The following is a 13,889-nucleotide window of genomic DNA, read 5'->3' on the forward strand; positions in this document are numbered from 1 at the left end:
TTCCTCTCGGATGCTTGATGGATCACTGCTGTCAGATCGTCATCCGCCTCCATATTAGTGCATGTGAGGGTGTATGTGTGTTTGGGTGTAAAAAAGATACTGTGAACACCTTCCACATCTCTGCCTTTTCTCTTTACATCCTAATGACTTCATGACATTAAGTCACTTTTGTCTAGCGCTCGCACAGTCAGAAAGAGAGAGAGAGAGAAGCATGGAAAATGGCGAAGATATGAGAGAGTTGATATACAACTGTGAGATGAGAACCAGGAAGATGAAAGCCATTTGTCAAAGAGTATGTGTGTGTATGCGCGTTTGATCATGTGCGCGTGTGTTGGAGATCATTTCCTATAAAAGCAGGAGACATCTGAGGATCATTGATTCTCTTTGTTGCACAGATAATAAATCTCCTCGTTCAATTCACAGTAAGATTTCATTAGAGGATAGGAGTCTTTAATACCACAGATCAGATGATATGAATGATATATATGGGGCTACACATATCTACAGCTCATCTTTTATATCCACCAAAAAGCATAATACAGACTTAAACTCATTGTGACCTGTGCCACCTGTCTCAACCTTCTATCTGGCTCTCTCAGTCCTTCTCTTGCCTGTGCAAACATATACTCATACAATAGAGCCAGCGCACAAAGATATTACAAACTTTGCCTCAACAAACAGCATATCACACTTGACAACTACAAAATGCTGTTACCAAAATGCAAAATGCTCTTAGGCCTCTGTACTGTGTATTGGAAAATATATGTAAACAGAATTCTGGTTTTGCATCTGAATAGAATGTGATGAGATAAAAGGACTGGGTAATGTGACATTATACACAAAGACCTGCTGTAGATTGGCATAGAGGTTTTTCTAGTTAGCGTGTTTAAATAAGCCATTCGGATGCCGTGACTATATAATCTTTCTCCACTGACAGCCATTTCATAAAAAAAAAAAAAAAAAAAACTGTTTTCTGATGGAATATTTTTCGCAAGCAACATACTGCTAATAATTCATTACATCACAGTAGATGTTTATCTAGTGACTGTTTTTTGACAGCTTCTATAAACAGAATATAGACTCATGATAGTTATTAAGGGCTTGGGGCTGTGTATCTTCTTGTGTAGCCATCAGCCAATCGGTCATGATGTCTTTTCCAGCAGCTCCAGAAAGATTAGTCACTTTCCGGGTCAGATAGCTGACTCAAAAGGCACAAAAATGTAGCGCTGATTTCAAATCGCGTGAAAGCGGCTGTCCTTGAACGCTAATGGTTAGCTCTCTCCAGGTATTATAGACTTCCTTGTCTGAGAAATGCACTTCACTTCTCTATCACTCATTGCTTTTATGAGATTGTGCCTGCACTAAATTCTGACCGCTCTCATTGACAATAAATTGTGTCCTAGTGGGAAACATTTCTATGGGCATCACCCTGCACTATACTCCTCTTCCCATCACCACAACCCACTGCTTATAAATGTGCTGCTTATCTGTCTGGCTATGAGAAAAGCCTTCTCAGCTGCTAGAAGCCACGATAATAAAGTGAAATAACAAAATAAAATGCAAAAAAAATGCTACTAGATTTTCAGGCAAATCTATTCCCAAATAACTCAATCTTGAATCAAATTAGAATTCCATTTAAATTACAATGCAGTTGCCATTGTCATTCATTACTAAAATGTATGGGAATAACCAACGCTATCTCCAGACCAATTCAAACGCATTTTATGAGGTGGTTAAAAAAGTAAAATTTTATATACATATATTTGATAACATTATATATTAAACATATATATTAAATTTAATTTTTTTACAGTGTATGAGTGAGGTTGTATAAAACTATAATAAAATGAATAAAACAAAACGATTAATAAAATAAAATAAATCTAAAATAAACCTGTAATTGTAATATGCTTATACTAGTGACTACAATAATAATCAAAAGTCAGTAAAGCTCCAAAAATATGAGAACATTTCAAGAGAGTCGATTTGATGACAGCTCTCTGTGCACTGTTTACACGATGTCATCCTGCCCCAGAAAAAAAGCCTTTCTGAAAAAAATAAAAAAATAAATCTTGCTCTGCAACTTGACTACAGAGAAAAGAGTAAAACTAAGCCAGGATGTTAATGATTTTATATTCAGTCAATGCTGCTTCAATTAGTCTTTCAGCCTCTCTCTCTCTCTCTGTGTGTGTGTGTGTGTGTGTGTGTGTGTGTGTGTGTGTGTGTGTGTGTGTGTGTGTGTGTGTGTGTGTGTGTGTGTGACATCTACCTTCTGAGTGTTGTGCAGTACAGAATGTAATTGATGTGATAATCGTTAGTAAATGGTCATCTGCTTTGTGACCACTGAAGATGTGGAGACGTTGATAACAGCAGCAAAGCTCTGTGTGTGATTTAATACACAGAGAGGGATACGTGAAGGAAAGAGGGGTGCATTGAGGACAAAAAGTGTTGGCGAAAGAGGGCTGAGGGAGTTGCTAAGTGCAGAGAGATGTTCGGAGTGAGAAACACACACACACACACACACACACACACACACACACACACACACACACACACACACACACACACACACACACACACACACACACACACACACACACGACAGGGTTATTATGCGCTAAAGCCAGGCACTCGCAGTAGTTTTTCATTCAGTCTGAATCATGAATAACATTACGGATTACAAAAGGATTACGAGAATTTATATTCTACTCTAATCTAATCTATGCCCTGCCAACACACACATGCACACATGCTTATTCACTCTAGAAGATAAAATTAGACCAAGACAAGCATAGGCATGTCCTGAACCTGGGAACGAATATGAGTAGAGGACACGGAGGGTGGAGGATGGAGGAAGAGGCCTGATAATATTGAGGAAGGACTGCTATCTATCCCGGGTGGTCGGATCGATGGAGGAGAGAGACAAGATCTATTTCGGCTGGTCTGTTCTCAGGTGGCTAAAGATGGTGAGAGTGGGAGAAGGAGAGAGAGAGGAGGGATATTTTAACTAATGTTGCATCACTTCTCAAGTTACCTCAAGGGCAGATGGGAAGAGTGGACACAGGTGATAAGCAGAGCCTCGGGCAATAGATGGAAACTGGAAAAAGAGGGGCGTGGAGAAGAAACAGGGAGGGAGGAAGAGGAGAAGGAAGGTCATTGGAGGGCGGAGGAAGACACTAGGGAAAGTCAAAAGGAAGAGAAAAAGACAGATGAAGCGGATACTTTGGCATAGCACTATTGAGTTTTTCCGCTCGATCTCCCACAGACTTCTGGGAATGCAAAGTTACAAGACATTAAAAGTCACGCTGGAAAATGCACTCAGATGCTCTTTTCTCTCCCACCACCAACATAAGCAAATGCATTTTTATGGTGTATTTTTATGCAAAACATTCTCCATATGCCCTCACTGAATTCCATCACTTAAAGGAATAGTTTACCCAAAATGAAAATTCTGACATTATTTACTTCCTATGTCATAAAGAACAACAACATTATTTTATAAAAAGGCATTCTTTTCTTCGTAGAACACAAATGAAGAGATTTTGAAGAATAGGGCATTGGCATTAGCCTGGATGCCAGCCGAACTCAGCCCCGCCCACAACATTTGAGCTCAGGCAGTTCGGTCTGGACTTGTTCCATAGAGGAGTAATTATGCCCAAACAGAAACTGTTCGGACCAATGAAATTGTCAGGGCGGGCTTTAGACAGATTAGATGATGGACAGATGATAAACAGTAAGAGAGCTTGTTCGTATAGTTTTTACAACAAAACTCGCCAACTACTAGCCCCAAACAATAGCTTCTTGGGCAGGAGAATGGCGTTTTTCCAGAAAAAAAATGCCGTTTGGTGGCTAAAATGTTATTTTACTATTTTCATAAAATTTGCAATCCTGGGTCTATATATCACATAATTGAGGTCGTTTCAACCCGTGGACATGGAAAACAACCTTTGAGAAAACCACAGACTTGGCAACACAGTGCAGTTTAGTTCCGTTGACATTTGACAACTAACGTTATGCGTCACTCCGTTGCTCTGATTGGTTGTAGGTCTATCCAATTGAGGTCTTTCCAGGTTCGGTTGAAATATGCCCCATAATTCCAGCCCAATGGAGCAGGATCAGACTCATATTCGGACTAGAATTGAGTATGTATATATATATTGGAATTGAGTATGTATATATATATATATATATATATATATATATATATATATATATATATATATATATATATATAGAGTAACTAGAATTGAGTATGTATATATATATATATATATATATATATATATATATATATATTATATATATATATATATATATATATATATATATATATATATATATATATATATATATATATATATATATATATATATAAATAAATATTTTCTTTATGTTTAGCAAGAAAGAAAATCATACAGGTAGAGAAAGACATAAGTGTGATACCATGTTATTAGTAGTATCACAAAACCATAACGCTAAGAAGAATCTTAATGCTCTCTGTAAGAATCTTTCAGACTAGGTTGCCCAATCAATACATTAATCAATTCAATCCTGAGGTTTAATCAGTCACTTCTATGAGAACATTATACATGTTCAAGATTCCTCCAATTTCTGGACTTGCAAGTGCAAAGTCACAGAGGACGCATCTAATTTTGTTACATAATCACAAAATTAAAATCTGCCACTATTTATTAAGTAATGTGCTGAAAAACAAGTTTAATTGAGTAAAGTCTGATTGTTCCTTGGATATATTCATCTGCATTTTACAGTGTAATGACTTTGCATAAATTATTATCTTGTCATTTTTTAAATTTGCATAATTACTGCACTGTACTGTTAATGATACTGAAGAGGGGTGAAGCACAAACTCTAGCTAATGATGTGTATTTACAGGAAATACTGAATGGACACAAACGGTTGGGAATCATTATTAAAAGATAACGGTTATAGATGTGAGTCTGCCATGAGCATTGCTGGGGTTGTTACTTTGAAGCTGTAGCTTGTCAAGATAATTAAAGTATAGCCAAAATATTTTTCAAAGTAACAAAGCTACTAAAATCTAATAACAACAAGCATCTAACTACATTGAAGCTATAAGAGTGCAATTTTAGTGCTGGCAAATCGTTTAATTGCAATTAAAATGAAATCATATCCAAACGAAAAGTTTGTGTGTATACTGTGTACAATTATTATGTATATATAAATACACAAACATGCATGTATATATTTAAGAAAAATATGGTATATTTATATACCAATAGCTGAAGATTCCTGGTCTTCAGCTGTCATGTCTCGACGATGTCATCAGTACACTGCCGAAATGGGAATATGTTAGTCTGACAAGCCAGACCCACATCAAGATGTTTGGTCTGGAAACTCACCATAGACAGGGCTCAATCCGAGGGGCGGGATAAACGGTTGTCTTTCAAACTCCCTCTGCACGTGATAGGATAGCGCTACACCAACCAGAGCAACGAAGGTGAAACAGAGCTCGTTGATAGATTAAACATTCGTCGTATCCGGTCGGCAAAACTCCGAACACATCTTCCCTTTTTAAGAATGACTTCAGTGCCGTTCTTTGTTCTTTTCTCAGAGAAAAGCTTAACTCCAAGTCTTCCAGAGTCGCGGTCAGAGTTGATTCGAAAGACCGCCGTTCGCCAGTGTCTGTGTTTACTGGAAGCACGCAAACGGAACTCGGCCGTCGTCATTATGGCCCGCCCACCGACTCTATACACGATGTGATTGGCCCGGCAAGAGTTAGGCGAATACAGCTCAGAAGGGTATTGAGAGTTGCGAGACTACACTCGTGGGCAGATTAGATTTGCTGCCGGCCTGCCGCTAGGGCGCGTCTAGATTTCTAGGCTAACAATTTACTACAATGAATTTTACTTTCCAGTGCTACATAAGAGAGAAGACCATGAAGGGCAAATCTAAAAACTGTCACATGGAATGTGTGAAGAGTGCAACCGCACAGGGCCACGTGCTGGAATGATAGATATGAGAAACAGGCCTGTTTCAGACAAAACAATCTCACTACAATAAATCAGCGTTCCAAACAACACGCATAGGGAGAGAAGGACAGTTTAGGAGAGGATGCTAGATTATTCCTTCAGCTTGTAAAAGACTAGGGCTGTGCAATATATCGAAATTATCGAAATATCGCATGTGTAAATATAACAATAAGCATATTGCAAAGGCATGCAAAATCTGAATGATTTTAATAAGCTATTTCAACATTGTGAAAAGTGTACATTTTAGGTTGACACATATAGCAGAGAATAAACTGGACTCACGACTGTTACTATGTGACTTGCTCGATGTTAAAAATAAATGGAATAACTTGAGAAAAACAACTCCTTACAATCTCTCGGTGTCTGACACTCACACACCGAAACATTTATATATAAATTATATTATCAGATTTGTGACAAATTTATGCTAAAACACTGCTGGTCACTTTCAGAAATTGAAGCGATGCTTTCTTTCCCAGAGAGAATGTGAAACACATAAATGGTATCATTCTCAGTTTTTTTTACAAATATAACTGAAATCGATTTTACACACTAATAGCAATATCGTAACGCATATCGCATTATTTAACAAGGTATTGCACATTGAATTTTTCTTCAATATCGCACAGCCCTATAAAATACAATGAGATATTAAAACCAGCTAATGTATTTATCATTAGGTTGTGCTAAAGTAACCTGTTGGAAAAGCTATACATTACAATTATATAACATTTTTAATGTCACACAAATGATACATGTTTTTAAGTTAGTATTGTCACTATTTTAGTAGAGCACTTTCTCAACACTGAAAATGAGGAAGACTGAATGTTTGATTTGTAACTCATTTCAGATGAGCTTGGGTCCGCATTCTCACTCTACAGAGATGGAGCATTTCATGCTGATTCCGCTAGCTGTTTTCCTCGGATTGTACCTGTAGGATTATATGCACTTAGTGTTAAGTGACACTGTTAAAGAGCATTTGCTGAATGTGATAATGCAGGACAGAAGTCTGATGTACACTCTGATAGAACTTAATACCTCTTCGGATTCATCTTTGGGTTGAAACCCATATTTTACGATGACAACCAATGCAAGGAACAAATTGGTGCAAGAGATCAAATTACAGATATTATGGATTTTTCAGTCACAAACCTGTAATTAGCATTTTTTATGTAATGTGATTATTTAGTTCTTTTGTCCTTTTGTCTCTCTCTCTCTCTCTCTCTCTCTCTCTCTCTCTCTCTCTCTTTCTCTCTCTCTCTCTCTCTCTCTCTCTCTTCTCCTGTCCAAGTGATGCACAAAGTAACAACGCCTGCATTCTGACTTTATTTGTATCGATTTTTATACTATATTTGACCTCATAATTTGGTTTGTAGCTTTCATGTCATTATGATTGAAACAATCATTAGCAGAATTTTTCCATCAGTGTTGATTAATTCGGTCTTCATGTCTATTATGAGTCAAGCTCTAATTTTCAGGGAAATGATATTTGACTGGTGTATATGTGGCTCTCATTTCTCTTGAAGTGAAGCAAATAGCTCTTCTGCCAAAGAAAACTGCCACATGCTAAGGTGGGAGTGTGAAGTTACAGGCCTCTGCTTTCAAAAAAGCTCTACAATTATTGTTATATGGCCTTTCTTAGCTTTTTAGAAGTGGATAGTAGAGTTTCCACAAATTGTGTTTGTCTGCGAGTGTGGTTATGGCATAGGTTTATGCTGTAATTTTATAGGCAGTCATGCACGTGGTGCCCAAGCGTAGAAATTCCTGTGAGGAGCAACTGCATGAGTTCTTTCAGAGCTAAAGATACCACACATCAGCACCAAAAAGCTGACACTTAAAACACAATGACTGATGTCTTTCTCTTTCTGCTTTTTCTAGGTCTGTGGATCACTCCCCCTATCTACCATGCAAGACTCCCCACCCCTTCAGCCATTCAGAAAACCACATCCGTCCCACATTTTATGCCATCCTCACAAGAACACGCACTCCCCCCCATTCCCCTCTCATCCGTCCATCCATCTGAGACGAAATATCCTCAAGCCCTCTGAAGCATTTCGTCAACCCTCTCCTCCGCTGTGGCCAAAGTTAACCAGCAGATACTCACCCCCAGACACCTCCTCACTGACACTGCCACTGCCATTACTGCACTGGCTGGCACTGTTCACTTGTGCCTGTTTGCTGCCTGCTCTTTTCGGTCAGATTCCAGGAGCCGTAGCCGGTGAGACGTGGGGCGTAGTCTCTGCGTGTCCCTTCCACTGCGTCTGCAGGAATCTCTCGGAATCTCTAAGCACACTTTGTGCCGACAAAGGCCTTCTTTTCGTCCCGCCAAACATTGACCGAAGAACCGTAGAGCTTCGTCTTGCTGACAACTTCATTCGAGAAGTGGGAGGAGCTGACTTTGCCAACATGACAGGACTGGTGGATTTGACACTATCCCGAAATACCATCAGTCACATCCGACCGCTTGCATTTGCAGATCTGGAAAGTCTTCGATCGTTGCACTTAGATGGCAATCGACTGTCAGAGCTGGGCCCACGAGACTTAGTAGGCATGCTAAACCTGCAGCATCTCATCCTCAACAACAACCAACTCATCAACATCTCCTCCGAGGCCTTCGATGACTTTTTACTCACTCTAGAGGACTTGGACTTATCCTATAACAATCTGCGCAAGGCTCCCTGGGATGCCATTCAGAGCATGGCCAGTCTGCACACATTAAACCTAGATCACAATCTCATTGACCAGATCGCTGAGGGGTCTTTTAGTGAGCTCTACAAACTAGCCCGATTGGACATGACCTCCAATCGCCTACAGACTTTACCACCCGATCAGTTGTTCGCTCGCTCCCAGACAGGGGTAATCAGTCCTACACCCTACAATGCTGTGATCAACTTGAATTTCGGGGGTAACCCATTACATTGCAACTGTGAACTGCTTTGGTTGAGGAGGCTAATCCGCAGTGATGATATGGAGACGTGTGCTACACCCCTTCATTTAGCGGGACGTTACTTCTGGTCTATTCCTGAGGAGGAATTTGCCTGTGAGCCTCCGCTTATTACCCGACATACACACAAACTCTGGGTTTTGGAGGGTCAAAGGGCAACACTCAAATGTCGGGCTATTGGTGATCCAGAGCCTGTGGTGCACTGGGTCTCACCAGATGACCGCATCATCGGCAATTCCAGTCGCACCACATCTTTCCGAAATGGCACGCTTGAGCTACTTGTGACTGTTGCTCGTGATGATGGTACGTACACCTGCATTGCTATCAATGCTGCAGGTGAGGCCACCTCGCTAGTTGACCTGAAGGTTATCCCTCTCCCTCATCGTGGAAATGGAACGGTATTGTTAGCTCGTGACCCAGGATCATCGGACATCACCAGAGGGAAGACCTCCGGTGGGCAAAGCCCTGGCCTGGACACTAGCAGTGACCCCCAGGAGGGACTGGAAGATAGTCAGCCAGAGGGTGAAGATGTGGTCAATGAAGGGGCTGAGGAGCAGTTGGTGAGAGTACAAGGAGTGACGTCCACCTCAGCACAAGTGAGATGGGATAAGGGTCGCATAATGGGAGCCCACCTCGTGTGGATGTATCAAATACAGTATAACTGCACTGCCGATGAGACACTAATTTACAGGTGAGACCACAACCACGGCAACCATCGATCAGGGTTAATTTCAGACTATTTACAAGTTGATTTCAGTTGAGGGAGTAAAATATGTGAAAAATAGATTTTTTAGAGGTCAGTTTTGACATAATTCAGAGCTGAATAAAGCCTTTTAAACTATAAAAAAATGAAAACAATTTGAAGTGTAGGTGTATTTGAGGTATAGATTTTTACATTTTACTGATTACAATTTAAATAAATAAACTCTAAACAAATATATATATATATATATATATATATATATATATATATATATATATATATATATATAAAAATTGTTTGCTATTTTTTACGAGAAAAAAAAGGTTAATGAGCCTTATGTACATTCAATCAAATAAGCAAAATAGGTAGACAGATATATAGATTTTTTTTCATTGAGAACTGCCGAATAGTGCGATACGTTATCACAGCACAAATTAACCCCAATAAAGCAAATCATATCCATTTTCATGAATAAATGTACATGTCTTAAGCCCTATTCGCACAGGATTAATATTATCTGGGGACCTCTGGTGACTTGTAATAATTGCAGAGAATGTCAGTGATCTTAATCCCATGCAAATCAGCCAGGTCTGTAATTTGTAAAGTAAAAATGATTGAATGGTGTGGTTAATATTAATATCAATACGATTCTTAATGAAAAACATAACAACATTGTACAACAGTACAATGACAAGCTCGCTTAAATGGGTGCTTTTACATTTAGTTTTGAAACTGCATCTTCCGCCGTATTTTGCAGCTTCTCACTTGTGATAAAGGAAATCTGACTCCTGCCACTGGTCTGTGCTCAGTTCAGTTTTTAACTGTAGCGTCTGTTCTCTAACTGAATTAAATAATTTGTATTACTATAAAACAATCAAAATGATATTGATACTTATGACTGTTTATGATTTCATACAGCTATATCTATAATGAAAAAGCAACAAATCCGGGAGATAAGTCAGTAAATTTGAGTAAAATCACAGGCTTTGCTTATCCCGTGCAAATGTGCCATGCAAAACTCAGATGTGGGAGTAATTTCTAAATCACAGAGGTACCTAGATAATACTAATCCCGTGCGAATAGTGCTTTAGCTCACAATTCATTACGTAACTTGCAAGAAATTCTAGCGACATGAACCTCAAACATGAACTCCAAGACTTCTACAGCTACTGCAAAAAGTGTGCTCTCTAGTGATTTATCTGGTCACTGAAGGTGTCACCACAAATGAGCCGTGTCACTGAGCTTATTAAGCCATTTTTTATATATTAACCAGAGAAGCATATGTTGACTAAATCTAAGACTTAAAGAACTCTTCTCTGAAATTCAAGTGACAGATTGAAATTTCAGTAGGGCTCAAACAACAGGCTTTTAAATATGATCTACTGTCACATTACAGGCTAATTGTTCAGAAATCCACTTATGTGCATTCATAGCCAGCTTATATAACCCATTTAATATGACATTTAACAGCATTGCAATAATGAATATGCAATGCTTTGATTCTTGTCAGCTTGAATCGTGATAATAATGAGCTCCATGTTGAACCCGAGGCAAAGGCATTCCTACTGCTTTCTCATGTTATCAGTGTCTGTGGCTCTAGTAGCAGCTTCAGCCTAGTTGCTGTCAGACATTTTCGGAACATGTTCAATACATCTTGCACCTCTCGAAGACATTATCTGTGGCAAGTGACATACGCCCTCCTGCCGTCTGTCCTTCATTAAGGGGCCAAGAGGGAGTGAATGTGTGTATGTGGTGTGGGAGAATTACAAGCTACTGACACCACGGACATTGAAACTGACAGGGGGGTTGGGAGATGGGGGGAGAGAGAGAGAGAGAGAGAGAGAGAGAGAGAGAGAGAGAGAGAGAGAGAGAGAGAGAGAGAGAGAGAGAGAGAGAGAGGGGTGGGACAGAGATAGAGATAAAGAGTTTGACAGAGGGCTCAAGGGATAGAATAATGAAGTCTTTAAATGAGCTTAAACTGCAGTGCCAATAAGTATGTCACAACCTATCTTGCTGACGGCCACCACAACAACAGGAAGAGGAGCAGAGAGTGAAAAATTGAGAATGAGAGAGATTACTGGTAAGAGGAAAGCTTTTATCTTGGCTTTGGTTTGGTGTCTGGATGTGCAGCTTTGTCAGGAACAAGGAACAGCATAAAATGTGCCTCAGTGGATACGCAGAGAATAAGCAAGAAAGAGGTAGATACTGTAGAGGGAAACAAGATAGACAAGAGAAAGACTGACATTAACTGGGTGAGAATGGGAGGAATGCGTGTGACAGGAAAAAGGCTGGGTTGAGTTTAGAGAATAAAAGCAGTCTGTTTGTGACCATTAAGTTAGTGGAGACAAAAGATGAAAGTCTTTTCTGTCTCCTTCTCTTTCGTTCAGGCTCCATCCCTCCCCTCTTCTCCCGCATTCTTTTTCACTCTATTATTAGACTGTTCTAATAATTGCCTGTTTCTGTGTCACCAGTTTCACAAAACATTTCCCTGTCAGTTTTTTTTTTGTATTATTATTGCGGAATGGATGTGTACGAGTGTGTGTTGATGAATGACAAGACAAAATCTGAATCTGCGCCGTTCCATCTCTCAAATTCAGTCACACAAATTAAAGGCACTAGAAGGAAAGGTCAAACTCACTCTTCTGAAACATTACAAGTGCTGACAATCCAAAAGAAAATTGTATTGCTCAGTGGTTGCTTTATTATAGCTCAGGAGACCTAATGGAGTCCTCAGACTTGTTTCATTTCATGTATCAACAGAGGAGATATAAATTGTTGACATGCGGTACAGTAAGATTATAGCGCTATAAAATTAAATGGGAAAGTTCACCATAAAAATGTTCACCCTCATGTTGTTCCAAACCCCCATGAATTTACTTTATCCACGGTAAACAAAGGTTAGAAAATGTTAGGCTTTGAAAATGTCCTGGCTAATCTTTTCCATTTAATGAAATTTAATTCAAAAACCTTGATGCAAATAAGTGAATCAGTTTCACTAATTCAGACTGATTCATAAGTTCTCACTAAGCCAAATATTTTTCACAACTGGTACCAGAAAATAGTGAATACATTTATTTTTTTAATAATTACATACACAACTAGTCAAAAGTTTTGGGTTAGTAAAGTGTGTGTGTGTGTGTGTGTGTGTGTATGTGTGTGTGTGTGTGTGTGTGTGTGTGTGTGTGTGTGTGTGTGTGTCCTTGTTTGGCAATACTTGTGAGGACACAAATGTCCTCACTTATATAGTAAAATATGAAAATGACTCACTAGTGAGGACATTGGACTGGTCCTCACTAGTTAAAAAGGCTTATAAATCGGCCAAAACATGTTTTTATTTAAATCTTTTGTTCTGCACATGTTTCTGTGATGAAGTGTAATTAATCTGATATAAAATCAATAGAAGTCTATGTAATGTCCTCAGTAATATAGTGAAACAAACCTGTGTTGTGTGTGTGTGTTTGAAAAAAAAAAAATCATCAAGGCTGCTTTTACTGTGATTTTGTTTTTGTGGATCCTTTGATGAATAAGAACAGAATTTATTTGAAATTTAAATCTTTTGTAACAATTTAAATGCCTTTACCTTCACTTTTGATCATTTTAATGTGTCCTTGCTGAATAAAAGTATTAATGTCTATTCCTCACAAAAAGCAAGACTTCAAAAGACATCATATGGACCTATTTTATGATAGTTTTACATTTTCTTCTTCATTTTGGACCTTGGCAGCACCGGTCCCCATTCACTTTCATAATATGGCCAAGTTATAAGGCAAAAATTCACCTTCTGTGTTCTCAAAAGGAAATGTCAAACAGGTTTGAAACAACATGAAAGAATGCAGAATTTTACTTTTTAGGCGAACTTTCCCTTTAATGTGAATAGCGTAGCTCAGATAATTTGGTCTTGGGGGAATTCAATGAGAAATATTCACACTGAAACTTCTGTCTTTTGATGGCTTAGCAAATTCAGTGTTCAGTTTGAGGCAAGTATGAGGCTTTACAAAATGTATGTTCAAGAAAAGAAACAAAAAAGAAAACAAAAATGAAATGAAACGAAAGAAAAGAAAATATACATTAAGAAACATATTGAATAAGACTGCTGAAGGTCACATCCACTTTGTACAGGAGGACACAAGCCAATACTGATCTGCCTTGTCAATATGTGGATCTGGGATTCAATGCAGTTAGCACTGATTTATCACCCAGACAGACACCTGTTATTTTCCTGCCAGGTATA

General features: G+C 38.8%; 2 protein-coding genes across 3 annotated transcripts in view; one reads left to right on the plus strand and one right to left on the minus strand.

Annotated features, from left to right (window-relative positions):
• Positions 1-13,889, minus strand: part of pcxb (pyruvate carboxylase b) — a 316,419-nt gene that overhangs the window by 100,806 nt on the left and 201,724 nt on the right.
• Positions 1-13,889, plus strand: part of LOC137064013 (leucine-rich repeat and fibronectin type-III domain-containing protein 4) — a 29,109-nt gene that overhangs the window by 9,364 nt on the left and 5,856 nt on the right. For both annotated transcript variants that reach the window (XM_067435379.1, XM_067435441.1), the window contains one exon: positions 7,890-9,646. In XM_067435379.1, coding sequence (XP_067291480.1) covers positions 7,917-9,646 — 1,730 coding nt within the window. In that variant the 5' untranslated portion in view covers positions 7,890-7,916. The remainder of the gene's footprint in view (positions 1-7,889; positions 9,647-13,889) is intronic.

The sequence above is a fragment of the Pseudorasbora parva genome, chromosome 1 (genome assembly GCF_024679245.1).
Source record: "Pseudorasbora parva isolate DD20220531a chromosome 1, ASM2467924v1, whole genome shotgun sequence".
Lineage (NCBI taxonomy): Eukaryota > Metazoa > Chordata > Actinopteri > Cypriniformes > Gobionidae > Pseudorasbora > Pseudorasbora parva.